Source organism: Musca vetustissima, unplaced genomic scaffold (assembly GCF_032173495.1).
Source record: "Musca vetustissima isolate MV318-11 ecotype Yass unplaced genomic scaffold, APGP_CSIRO_Mvet_v1 utg3273, whole genome shotgun sequence".
Classification (NCBI taxonomy): domain Eukaryota; kingdom Metazoa; phylum Arthropoda; class Insecta; order Diptera; family Muscidae; genus Musca; species Musca vetustissima.
Genome location: NW_026887631.1, coordinates 507,408 through 521,608, shown reverse-complemented (window position 1 = coordinate 521,608; position 14,201 = coordinate 507,408). Strand labels below are relative to the sequence as shown.

General features: G+C 35.1%; 1 protein-coding gene across 1 annotated transcript; it reads left to right on the top strand.

Annotated features, from left to right (window-relative positions):
* Positions 1 to 691: 691 nt before the first annotated feature.
* Positions 692 to 13,381, top strand: LOC133335307 (organic cation transporter protein). The gene is made up of 7 exons (XM_061543595.1): positions 692 to 1,075; positions 10,418 to 10,814; positions 10,902 to 11,169; positions 11,240 to 11,630; positions 12,809 to 12,989; positions 13,076 to 13,221; positions 13,286 to 13,381. Exons 1-7 carry the CDS (start codon positions 692 to 694, stop codon positions 13,379 to 13,381), a joined length of 1,863 nt encoding a protein of 620 aa, XP_061399579.1.
* Positions 13,382 to 14,201: the final 820 nt, after the last annotated feature.

Here is a 14,201-nt window from a genome sequence, read left to right as displayed (position 1 = left end):
ATACACTTTTGGAATAGTGGAAATGGTTAAGGGTTAAGTTTGTAATACAAGTAATATTAGAATCAAATTCCCAAAGGCATTTCTATAGCTGATATCCTCTACTAAAATCACATAAAATAATCGTTAATCATATTATGTGTATGAAATGCCTTACACTCATTTTGTAGGAACGACTACTTTAAGGAAGTCTCACCCCCACCCACTCCCTATTGGAATATTCATCGCCCAATGAATCAAATATTTTTTTTAATTAATATTTTCAATTTCCTAAAATATGAAATTCATTGAAATAAAACAAGAAACAATTTCTTCGTATCCCAATTTTTTTTAATTTAACAGCCATCTAAGCTTTGCAAAGCTCACTTTCAAACATTTAAATTACAATAGCTTTAAGCATTTAACCATTTGGCAACAAAATTGCGATCGCCAAAATCAGTGTTGTTAACCTGCATATTTAGCTGGTGGTGATTTTCTTTGGCAATTTGTTATTTCTAAACCATTGGGGGAACTGTTGGCACGCCATTTATAAACAACAAGCTAACCGTTATCGAAAGTAGATCGTTACCAGCCTTATCGAAGGCAACACAACACAAATTTCAAATTGCGGATCAAAACAAAAAAAAGAAAAAACAAAAACAACTAAAAAGAAATAAATTAACTTAGACCAAAAAATTATTTATTATATATTAAAATGAGTGGCGTCTTGAGACGAGGCTCATTAAGCTTTGACCTTGATAATCGCTCGAAACGCGGCAGCATTGAATCGAATTTATATGGTGGATATCGGGATATGAAAAATGCCGGCACCCCCGAAATTAGTGTTATATCCTTTGACTTTCGGCGTCATTCGGCAGATTTGAAAAAAGACCACACCAACAACAACGGCGGTGACAGTGATCAAATTCATCAGCTACAGATGCCCATGGATATGCCAAGAAATCCCAGCGAAGACACCGACAGTGACATTATATCCAATTTCATTGGTCACTATGGCAAATGGAATTTTATTTGGACTTTTATCTTGAGCTTGTTTCAGATAACTCCAACTTTTCAAATGTTTGCCTTTGTATTTCAGGTGAGCAAAAAATCAAAAAAATACATGTAAATAAATAAATCGTGAACTTAACTTCCATTACTTGAGCTGAACAAGTCAACATCTTAGCAAAATGTGCCAGTAAATGCGATTGGTCTTGTGTGAGTGTGTGTGCGCGGTTAGTCAGTTTCCTTGCTATTTAAATATTTGTACCTTTAAATGGAAAAATAGCAAAGCAAATGTGTTTCTTTGAGAAATGCCGCCACCAAATAAAATTGGTGTAAAAAGTTTTTTTTTAATTTTTTTCTAACCGAAATTTTATTGAAAATACTAACGGTCAAATAAACAGTTCTTAATATGAATTTTAAACCAATGAATAAACCTTATATTGATAAAAACAAATTGTTACTTACCATAGAATATATATATATATATATATATATAGTTTGCTTATATTCTCCACATATGCCTATGTACATGTTACATATTTCTATTGAGACATCAGAAACATTTCAAAAAAATAATTCAAAATATTTGCGGTTTGTTCGTTATTCGAGTGTTAAACTCAAAAAGTGCTGAAGATGACCACCGGCTGGGTCTATTTGATAAAGTTTGATGGTAAAATTAAATTAGAATATAATGACACATTGATAGAAATTCGGAAACGACACTATTTTATATATTCTCAACCTTATGAATTTGAATAAGGAATTCTTGCTTAGACTACCGTATCCGTCTTTATGATAGGTCCTTGAACATGTACGGAAGGAGTTTTGTAAAACCAACACAAAAGTTCATTTAAAAACCAGACACACCCAAAATGAAAGTCGTGTACGTTTTTTCAAACTTTATAAAAATTGTACATTACCTATATATAAAACGGTATTTAGTCCTGATTTATATTAGGCGAGTTTATTTGCGGCAATTTTTATCGTTCTCTTTTGAACTTGCTCCATGCGTCAATACAAGGCAATTCGGTTTCCAAAATATTTTTTTATTTGTTGTTTTTTCACATTTAAATATATATGTATGTATATAATGTCAACAAATACGAAATATATATATATATATACAATGGACTTGACAATTTAAACCCACTGGGTTAAGGAAATCATACAAAGTTCCTAATGATTTTATTTAGAAATCTGAATAATTTTACAAATATCGTCAGCTAAAATGCAAAAAGGCGTAACTAACAAAACCACAATTGTGTAGGAGAAGCAAATAACAGTTTTGAATGAAAACTATAAACATGTCATGTGAAATGAAAAAGTATGCCCGGCAGGGTGATATTGCATGTGACGAATAATCGACTATAATTTTTTTAACAAATTTAGTTATTTAGTTTAATGGCAGTCATAACAATTAAGTAAAAAACGTGAATTTTTTGTTAGTTACGCCTTTTTGCATTCATCAAATAAACCCACTTGTAGTTAAGGCTTTTTGTTTTTTGTTAAAAGAAGCTCCTTTTTTGACCGCAGACGTGTAAAACTTTGTCAACACATGTAGTTTATTGACATTCACAATATTCATTCAAAAAGTCAATTTTTAATTTTTTTGTTAGTTACGCCTTTTTGCATTTTAGCTATTTATATATGTATGTGTCTATATATCTTTCGGTCAAGTTCAAAGATTATGTTTGATATAGCATCGCATCAGTCTATGGCAAGATTGTTGATATTTAATTTTAATTTTGATAAATGTCCGTATATGGTTATCAATATTAAAACCTCTTTTGGTACTATTTAAATTTACGTCATCAAAATAATATCCTTTAAAAAATTCATAATTGTGGTAGTTTTTGATGTTAATCTTGATTTTGACATTTGCAGACACATTTGAGTGAAATGAGTCAATCCCTTCACAATTTTGATTTTACGGCCTAACTCTTCATATATATAGGTCTCAACATTGTATGTATATATGTATGTAATCTGCATTCTTCAAACAAAATGACAAACAACATTAATTTCCCTTAGATCAAAATATCAAATCGTCAAGTGTTCACGACACTTCCCACACAAAGTCAAAAACATGTTAATTATTCTTAGAATTTTACAATTGCCCTTTCGGCGAACATTATCGGAACAATTCTATTTGTTCGGCGTATTCGATGTGTATGCCTTTGATTCATCTAAATGTCGTTACCTGTCAATAATGTGCGTGTTCAGAACATTAATTGGAGAATAGTATTGAGTGGAGTGTGCAATGTGGAAATTTTATTGCAAAGAACGGTTCGGAATGGCCTCTCGAATGCGATTAATACAGATAATGAGGCGTTATCTATCGTTTCTTTCTGTGCGGTGTTGATGTTTGTGTTCATTTATCATTGAAATCGTCTACAGTGTTTAGCCAGTATAGTAATACAAAATAAATATAAGTATTTTTGTTTGCGATTTTTATACATACATCAATGTTTAGTAACCCTTTAAGAGCACTGAAATATGGGTTCTTCAGGAAATCTATTAATACCTACATTTTAATGCAAATTATTATAGCTAATTGGTTTCTTCACCAAATGATTTTACTTGTTGTCTTAGCAAATTTACCACTTGTCTTGCTTATTATGTGTATTATTTGTTATCACCCCTACTAATGATTAAATCAAGTTCACTTGCACCCACATGACACCAAATATTGTGATATGCCATATGCCACAGAACCATAAAAACCAATCATCTTAAATTACCACATTGAGTGGCAAAAACAAAAACGTTTTGTATTCTTCGATTACATAAAAGAGTCCCTTGTGGAGACAATCTCGACAAGCATACATTTTTATTCTGATAATGAAAATGCAGTGGTTAAACTAATACCAGCATTTAAATCTAATTACGTTTTGTTATAACCAAACTAATGACGGCTATCAATGGCACGCACCCGTCTTAAAATTCAACAAGTCAATCAATCGCAAACCGTTCAGATGTGCGTTGCCACTTACAAACACACATCGCATGCAAATCATGAGACCGACAAACAGACAGACATACCGACAAACAATCACATCTCGTAAGCTCGTAAGCATTCTGCCATCGAACAGATGCACTCTCGTATGAGTTCCCGCATGCTTCCAATGTACGATAAGTTCCGGTAAAATATCAACGGCAACTGGTTTTAACAAATTGACAGTTATTTCGTATACAGTGGGAGTAATAAATAAGTATATATCATAATTTGTAAGAAATATATTAGAGAACACTGAATATCAGTCGTAAAGTTATGGCAAATGCTACTTTTTTAACCAAGTTTAATGAATTCGATCATTTGCAATTTTCATATACCCCGCCCACACAAGGTGTGGTGTATTCTAAATACCTAAACACCTTGAAATGTTAGTCGAAGGCCCCATAAACTGAATTTATGTTATAAATCCGAATTGAATTCTGTGTCGATTATGGTATGTCTGTCCGTTGAAATCATTATTGAGATCGCAATATTTAAAATTGAGCTTTGGAATTGTGAACATACATTGCTACTACTCCCAGCATGTTTGATATTTGGAATGTAATCTATAATAACAGTACCGACACTTTTCGATTTTTTTTTATGGATTTTGTCATTCCTGTACGACAATCCCGATTAATATTATATTTTTTAAATGCGAACCTCAAGATGGAGGGTATAAATGGTTTAGATACTAATGAGCGGACGGTAATAGTTGACTTAGTACATTCAAAGTAAAAAAATATTATATGAGTATCCCTGCTTGTGTTATCATTCAAAGATAACTCATTTCTGCATACCACCTCAATCACGCCTGCTGTATTCAACCGAGGGTGTTGACACACGCCAATAAATTACAAATCACATTATTTCATTACCATCCAATTTGCAATTTCAAATCTTACAACAAAAAATTCTCATTGCAAATTTAACGTCAGATGTCGTCATGAGTAGCGCCTAACGCAATGCAATGCTGTTCTTTGCATCCATGACGAAGATATCGACAATGGCCTGTGCTCCGCTTGCAGCCAATCAATATCGTTCATCTCACGTTCGTCACCGACGCTTTAATGATATTTCCTATTACTTTACGAACAATTTGGCAATTACATCGACAATAATAGCAAACAATGAGGTGTAAGTAGTGCGACAAAATAATTACACAAATTGTTGTTGTTAGTGTTGTAATTGAGATCGAACAGGTTTTGCTGACCAAAACATTGGAGATTTGTGGCAACTACATATTTTTGTAAAGGTGGGTGAACGTTCAACCTTAAATGATATTCATGCATATCAATTTATTGGGGAACACTAAACATACACACACACGCACACACATTGTACAATATGGGACCAATTATACATTTTTTTGCATTTTCAATGTCAAACTCAAAATAAACTAAACAACGCAACGCAACGTCCTCGCTGCATAACGGCAAGTACGACGCATGTACTCTTAGTGTCGCTTTAAGGAAGTTATTCACCCCTCCCCCCTCACCAATATCGTTGACTGATGATTGCAATAACTTCCGTTTAATGTAGTTTTGCCACTGATTAATTTTCGCACTTCAATGTTTGTCAACTTTCTAAACAACAAACGTTCAAACCAAATAACTACTCGAACTTAAAAACCGGTCGTCATTGATATCGGTACTGGCACTGGTACCATTCAAAAGGTTACACTTAGGAAAATGTGAGGTAATATTACAAACAAACAAAACACATTTATTTGTTTACTTAAAGAAATAATAGCAAAACAAAAATATAAAATCATAATAATTATGTCGTTCGTAACCAGTGTTGACCTAATATTTGATAATATATGTGAGGTAAGGCTGCTGTGCTGTGCAGGGCACATCAAATGCCTCGATCCAAATGCCACAGCAAATTGAAATCATTTGCGGGCCAAACGAGCTAACAAAGTGAGGAGTAGGTATGCGATCAAGTGTGTCAGTCTGCCTCTAGCATGAAATTAATGTACAAACTTCAGCTCAGATTATTAGCTATTAAAAACATTTGTTTTAGTCAAATATTTGGTTAGTTCCGTAGCAATTCAATGTGTCGACTTTAATCCACATTATTTCATTAAAAATGGCAACATACATTTGCATTTATAACTGCGATATTTATTTAAGAATTTACTTTTAGGTGCCAAGGACCATTCTCTCGGAAAAAACGGTTCAGATATCAGGGAAACAATACTAGTATTACAAAGCAATTCTATAAAATGTCTTCTTAGACTCTGAATGGGAGGTGATATTGAAGATATACTTAAAATATATTTGAACAAACTTTTAATACAGACTCAAAACTTCAAACAATATTTCACACAGAATCCTCTACAATATGACTCTACATTCCTGCGAAAATTCGAGCATTAATTATTGCATCTAAAGAAATTATCAGCTTAACATCAAATAGTATGGGGTAGGTTATGACAATTTCCGTCATATTTTAACTGTTCTTCATTGGCGTTCTATGAAAACAATTTCGATTTAAATTTGTTTTGTTCGGTGTAAGATAGTTCAAATTACTCATACTGGCATAGCTGCTGCAATCCAAAACCTGGATGACCAATAATTCTATGAATGTTGGGTGTATCAATTGCATTTGCGATACTTAATTTATGTATTATTTATTTAATTTTTTTATAATCAATTCTCTATATACGGCCAGACGTAATTACTTCACAGAAGATCGTACAAATATTTTAACCGCTGAGGTGATACATTGGGCCATATCTTCCCGATTAGTATCAGTGATTTTTTAATTGTCCTTTGAGACGTAATTTAGGCAATTGTCAACCAGCCTAAATATGACGAAAACAATTATGTAGTTTCTTTCCAATAAATGAGTTGGTATTGTTTGGAAGTATATGACCTAATGTAGTAACACATATAGCTACGTGTACCCACCACATCCATACATACATATATGAATAAATCGTTATATTATTTCTATTCTTGGCGGCACAACTGGGGTATCTAACACTTTTCTCATTCGGAGCGTTCTCAGTCACTAAACGACCTTAAACGTGGTAAAGTTACAAGCAGTCAGTCAGCCAAACCTCTAAAAGAAAAACAAAGCAATCGTTGCCGCCACCGACCCACCGACTCAGAATAAAACTTAACTCAGTGCCATGGCTCAAAGTGCAGAGGAGCAATTATTTTTGGTAGCTGAGAAGATAGATTTTGGCCAACTTAGCCAAGACGAAATCGAAAGTCTGCAGTCGAAACGTTTGTCGATGGTTTTGCGGCATGGTGGTTTGTGGCAAGCCATTTGGTGTTGCACACTGTCCATCTTTCAAGGTGTATCCACATTTCATATTTTCACGTTTGTCTTTCAAGTAAGTAGAATAAGAAGAAGAAGAAGATAACAACACTACAACTGCAACATCACATACGAATTGAATGAATGAAGAATGACTGAATAATGAAGCCATCCGCCGTAGTTCTGTAATCGACAAATTGTAAATATGAACACAATCACACACTCACTTACTAGGCCACAAATTCATCATAGATCGATTGATTGGTAATGCTAGACTTCGGTTTTTTTTTCAAATTTGCCGCTTTAATTAGTTGCCGTGTTTTGAGTGTTGCTATTTGCTTGCACCCGCTAACATATTGTTGTTGTTGCCTGTGGTTGTTATTGTTGTTGTGATTATATTTCATGGATATTGAAAGAGGTTTTGCAATAAATAGTTGTTGTACGTTTTTGGTTTGGCTTCATTGCACTTGTTTGCTGGTTGTTTGGATGGTTGGCTGATGGTTACAAGCTTTTGCAAGCGGGAACACCATCGTCATTTCGGTTGTTGTTGTTGTTGTTATTACTATATAGCCCTCACCCACTATTACAACAACTGGGGGAAGGGCAAATCTACAACACCTGGTAATCAAGGCAAATTATTTACCACAATATCAGAATTCGCCAGGTAATAACAATTGTATTCGCAACATGACTTCATGCAACATATTTACTAACTGTTCATTTGCCCAGTGTTTCGTTTTCTTTCCTTTGGTTTTTTGTACTTCTGTAATTGTTTGGCGCTTCAGTAATTATTGGTTCCCTTATCGAACAAATTCTGTTACAAGTACAATACGCCACTTGACATTGATGCAGCAATGAAATCAATCACTTGCAATTTATTGACATGTTTCCTGACAATGAGTTGAGCCTTTATAGAAGAAAATATAGGTCTGTCTAAATAATAATTCGTAAAAATCGATTCAATTCATGTCCATACTTGTCCTGAGATATAAACCCTCAGCCTATGGTTTGCGGAGGTCTACTTTCCTTTTTCAGCTCTCGTCCCTTTCACTGATCTCGTTCCTTTATTCCCATATTCTTCATTCGTTCTCCCTCGTTATTCAGATGCTGTCACATTGTTAAAAACATACATATGTCCTTCAATTTATTAATAAAATTGACCGATGAGCCCCATCATCCAGTATTATACAGGAATGGCTAAAAAATATTCGGTTGTGCAATGTTTGGTTCAAATCGGACAGTTCGTTCACCTAATACAAATAAAGAACTCAATTGAACAACCAATATAATAATTACCTCATAAATTTAGAAAAAAAGTATTACAAAAATATGATGAACTTCCAAAAGGAATTATTTCAATTCTAATAGTACGTTTACATTGTATCGGATTTCGTTAACCCAATGTGTACAAACTGTCAATTCCATTGTATATATGTCAAATCCACCATGAAGTAGGTTAACCAGTAAACACTTCTAATATAAATTCCGTTTAATACCAATCGCCTCTGGAATCGAAGTGTGGTATTTTGTTGATCGCGATTGTTAATTCGACAAAATTCACAGATATGTCTGTATGTTATGAATGTGGTTGATGTTTGTGAAAATATCCCAAACACATTTTGATAATAATATTCGCTCATTCGTGGGTGCTGCTCACGCAAAATTATAAAACGAATCAAGTTAACTGAGAGGCTTGACAGAATAAACGATAATAAATTATTGATAAAACCGCATGAAAACGTGAACTCAACAACTGATTTTCAATCAATTTTGACTGTGCTTACATAACCAATGTCAATGTACCCAGGTTGAATGTCCCAACAATTTGCATGGCATTTTTCATTGCACCAGATAAGAAAGTAAGACTTTGGCACAATGCATTAATGTTTCTAGTACGAAATTAGCTTCATAACCTTAGGAGCCGTTCATGTATCATCAAAGCATAGCTCTTAGCCCGAAAGCGATCAAAATAAGCAAGGCGATGAACCCACCACCACCCATAGTTCTTACGTAATATTTGAACGGTCCCTTAGTTATTTCAGTTTGGAAGCGATTCAATACCAATTACATCGAATACTTTATTATTTATTTATCTATCAAATACTTTATTATTTATACTTTATTTATTTATTATTTTAATTTGAATGCTAGTCAATTCAGTATACACGATTAACCTCTTTAAAAAGCGATCAAGATGAATAAATTATTGAAAAGTAGGGCCTAGTGACTCCGTGTTTGGTCTTGTCCTTGTGTCTGTCGCAAATTGAATTCATTCAAATAATTACATTGACACCTGAGTACCTCCAAAGCTGTGAAGACAATTAAAGATCTCCATAAGTTTTGTTGTTGCAACTCAGCGCAGTGCCAAGGCATTACCACAACTCCAACATGCAACCATGCCGTATGTCACCTTTGATATTTGCTTTATGAAAATCGACAAACATTCTTACCTCTCAATACCAAAGAATTGATCTATTTGGTCACGTTCTCGATCGTTATGTAAATTTACATCAGATACAAATGTTCCTATATGTTACCCGTTACCTGCTTCGTGGTTTCATGTCAACGTAGTTGACCGACCACACTTGTCGTACTTTATTGGCGGTTATGTTGACACATTTATTAATAAACAAAGTTATAATAATTGGTTTTATTGTTGGCGATTTTAATATTAAGAAAAAAAATACTTTCTGAATCCCAGTTTGTTGTTTTTATAAAAAAACAACTATTTATTAGTGGGGAATGTATGCCATTGTTTGCCGAGGGGTAAGGCAGGGAAGACTATAGTTTCGGATCACGCCACTGATCCTCATCAGTTCCCTTAGTTTTTTGTTGGGATATTCTCCCCAGAAGCTATTGCTTCTATACAAAAAAACCATTCAAACCCAAATGTTTCTTGTAACAAAGCGAAGCACTTAGCTGACCAACGACATAAACTGCATGAGAATTTCGCTGGTGCCTCACTTCGAGGTTAACAAGGCATTTACAAACAATACCATACCTCGAAGTGAGGCACCAGCAAATTAAGGCTGTCGTCTGTCTAGGCTATTACAAAGATTTCTCAGGAATCATATATCAAAGTAATGCCCCACAAAACCCTAACGTATGACCTCGTTTCCGAATAGAAACTATTTTTTTTTAATAACTGTTCTTGTTTTTATTTTTTTCCAGACGGCCGACAAAGATTTCTGGTGTGCGCGTCCGCAAAATATGATGGACATGAATGCAAGCGAATGGAAAAATGTTACCCAAACATCAGATTCATGTTCCATATGGAATATAGATTTCACTACTATGGACTCCATACAATCTCTTTTCGATCATATAGCTGCATCAGGAAGTCCGCCAAATTACACCCAGTGCACACAGTTCGAATTTGCTGGGGATACATCCATGACGCTGGTCCAGGAATTCGGTTTAGTTTGTTCTCGGCGCCAGCTGCTGAGTGTGGTAGAAATGTGTTTCTTGGCCGGTGCTGCAGTAGGCAGTGTTTCGAGTGGTTGGATTTCCGACAAATTTGGACGCAAACATACCCTAATGGGCTTTGCTTTGTTGCAGACAACATTTGGTAAGATTTAATTCAAGCAATGACTTTATCCACATGTGCACTGAAATTAAATTATGTGTTACATACACATCTAAACATATACATCAGGTACTCTATTGGCCTTCTCAACATCCTTGGCCATGTACATGGCTTTACGTGTGATAATTGGATTCGCCTCGATGACTGTGGCCGTTGTTAGTTTCGTGCTGGTGGTCGAACTGGTCTCCGGCAAGTGGCGTACCGTGATTGGCATTCTGAATATTCTGCCGGTTGCGGTAACATATGTTCTAACAGCGGGTATATCTTACTTCATACGAGATTGGCGAACACTGCAGCTGACCATATCGTTGCCATGGTTCGCCATATTGTGCATTTGGTGGGTAACATTTGCTGAAACTTTATTCATGTGGTCAAATTAAATTTTCATTGTCCTCCCCTTCGAACAGGTACTGTGTTCCCGAATCGCCTAGATGGCTATTGGCCAGGGGTCGCCTAGAAGAGCTGTATGCCATTGTTGAGAGGGCGGCTCGTCTAAATGGCACCACCCTGCCGCCGAACTACAAAAAATCTCTAGAGGCCGCCGTGCCACCTTCATCGCCCAATTGTCAAAATGTAACGACTGCCAATGACGCTGCGGAAGACAATGGCCGTCCGGCATTGAATGCAACAAATGCCATAGAACTGGATGCCAATGCCAGTCCTTTGGTAGTGGTTTTCAGTCGAACCTATTTACGTACCACCTGTTTGACACTGATTGTCTGGTTGACTTTGATAATTATTTATTTCGGCCTGACATTGCATCTGAGTAACCTTGGTGGCAACATTTATGTGAATACGGTAAGTGTCACCTATCCTCCAGACTGTATAGCCCCCATCATCCTTGACATTAAAAAAAAATATATATATCTGAGTATCCCTGATAAGTTTTGTGAAATGAATGTGGTCGTCGCCAGGTCCTCTCATGTCTATTTCCATTAATGTTTGATTCCGTACAAAAAATAAAACGATGAAATCTATTGACATTTTTAAATAACAAACTAACACACACACTCACATTCAACGAAACATAAATGTATTTATTCACACAATCATATCGGATGTTGGTTTGAGAAACGGACTAAGTCAAAAGATAGTAAAGGTTTGACAGAGCTTGAAAAGAATTAGTCTTTAAAAGTATGACACAACACTTTTCAATAGGGTCCAATTTGAAGATGTTATGCGATTGACTACATACATGCAAATATATATTCCTGATCAGAGTTAAATTCTATGTCAATTAGGGCATGTCCCTTTGTATGTCTGTCTGTACCGTAGCTGTTTGGTATTGCAAATAAGATTTTTCGGTATATCAGCAATTTTTAAGCACCCCATCCCGTTTTGGTGTAGCCCGCATAAAACAAACTGAAATATGCAAATGTTTTGGACACCTTTTCCAACCGAAGTCGCTGTAATTTGACATTTGGGGCTCTTGAAGGGCCACATAGGCTCATGTAGCTCCCATACAAATGTACCACATTCATTTTAGATATTTTGATGGTCATAGTAGCTGAATTTTTGAATTCATGGTTCTTAGTTCGCCGCGACTTATTTACAGGAAATATTGTATATTGGCCGATGTCCCCCTACATTTTAGTATGTGTCATGTGTCTGTAATTTGGTATTTCATTCATGTGGCAGCCAATTTACAATGTTTTGACATAGACCCCTTATAAAGCTCCACCACCGATTTAAGATACTTTACACCGATAAGTATCTCTTTTTGGACACATACGTACATAAATTACAGTAATGGTGTAGTATTTAAAATGCGACTTAGTTCACATCGGAACGAGCATTTCTATTGGATACATATCAACAATTTACGAATATAAATTTTTCATTTAATCTCCATTTCCTTTTATTGCAATTTTTTATTTATTGACTCTGACAAACATATCCTGGCCTAACACCTGACACAACAAATACACACATTCACATGTGTGCGCCGCCTTCCTTTCGGGAATCTGTTCAAATAGGCCATAGCGGGCGCTGTGGAAGCCGTCTCAATATGTCTCAGCGTATTTGTTGTCCTGAAATTGGGTATTCGCTTGAATTTAATCGCCTACATGCTGATACCGGGCATCTGTTGTTTGGCCGTCAATATTGTACCCAAGGGGGATGAACATTTTATTTATGTGATAGCATTGGCTATGATTGGTAAGTGTCGCCTCGCCTCGCCTGTGATCTATTGTGCCGATGCCAATTCAATAATAATCTGTATCTCGTTTGAACTTTTGCAACAGCTAAATGTATTATTGGGGCAAACAATGCCATTATTCCCACCTACACGGCCATGCAGTATCCAACTGTTGTGCGTAATTTTGGCGTTGGAATGGGTAATTTGGCTGCTGGTGTGGCACTGATTCTGGTACCATATATGTGGCTTTTGGTAAGATGAACAAAATTCAAATTTCGTTGGAGGGCTTTCATTTTCATTCTCTATTTTCCAATAGGAACACATCGATCCTTTGTTGCCGATGAGTATCATGGGTGTTTGCGGCCTTATTGGAGCTATAGCATTGGCTCTGATGAAAGATGTTCATCCGTGATTTGTGTCCTCTGTCCACATATGTATGTGTGTGTTTGTGTTTATGTGTATATACTATGCTTAATATTAATCATCAACCATCTGTGATAAAAAGGGTATCATAATCGGTGGCACAGAAAAAATTTGTTAACATTTCTGTATTGTTAATTTGGTATTGTATCCTAGGTGAATATTTTAAGAATTCAGATTTGACAAACCTGTTTCCCCCACTGTTGTTAGTGATATTGTGGGAAAAAACATTTTCTTAACATATTTAAGAAAACAGAATTGGGAAAATCGTTGTTCCCAAACCATTGTGGAATTGGTTTTGTGTGTTACTTTGTTTAGATATTTCACAAATTTTTAAAAGGCAAAAGAAAAGGACCTTTGACTAGTAGTACAAACAAAACAAGCCTATCTTATAAAATTTTATTTGGCTATGTGTTTACAGTATTCGATTTAATACAAAATTAAATCATTGCCTTCGTGGGCAATTCCGTCTTCATTCTACATTATTTTAGGGCAAACTTTCAAATGAAGATGAATCTCGCTTAATTGCTTTCCCTAGCAGAGGTGCAAGTGAAAATATTTCAACATTGTTTCAGAAATCAAATACCTTTCCCATATTTCACATTTTCTGAGTTATTTTAAGTTATATTCCTGTAATTTACGATTAATTTGTTTGAATAGAATAATAAAATGATTTAAGCATAATAAAACAGTGGTTTTAATACGACAAAGAAGTGACAGCAAATCAGAGAATGCTTAACATCTTAAATTGTTTTGTTCCCGTACTGTTTTCATAGTAAGTCTAATAAACAGAAAATAATTAAATCTCTCTC

What these genes read in the sequence shown, in the direction of transcription:
- LOC133335307 (XM_061543595.1), top strand. Translation starts at nt 692, where the DNA reads ATGAGTGGCGTCTTGAGACGAGGCTCATTAAGCTTTGACCTTGATAAT. An exon ending in GCAACATTTATGTGAATACG is followed by an intron (nt 11,631 to 12,808) that starts GTAAGTGTCACC and finishes CTGTTCAAATAG; the next exon opens with GCCATAGCGGGCGCTGTGGA. An exon ending in TACCATATATGTGGCTTTTG is followed by an intron (nt 13,222 to 13,285) that starts GTAAGATGAACA and finishes ATTTTCCAATAG; the next exon opens with GAACACATCGATCCTTTGTT.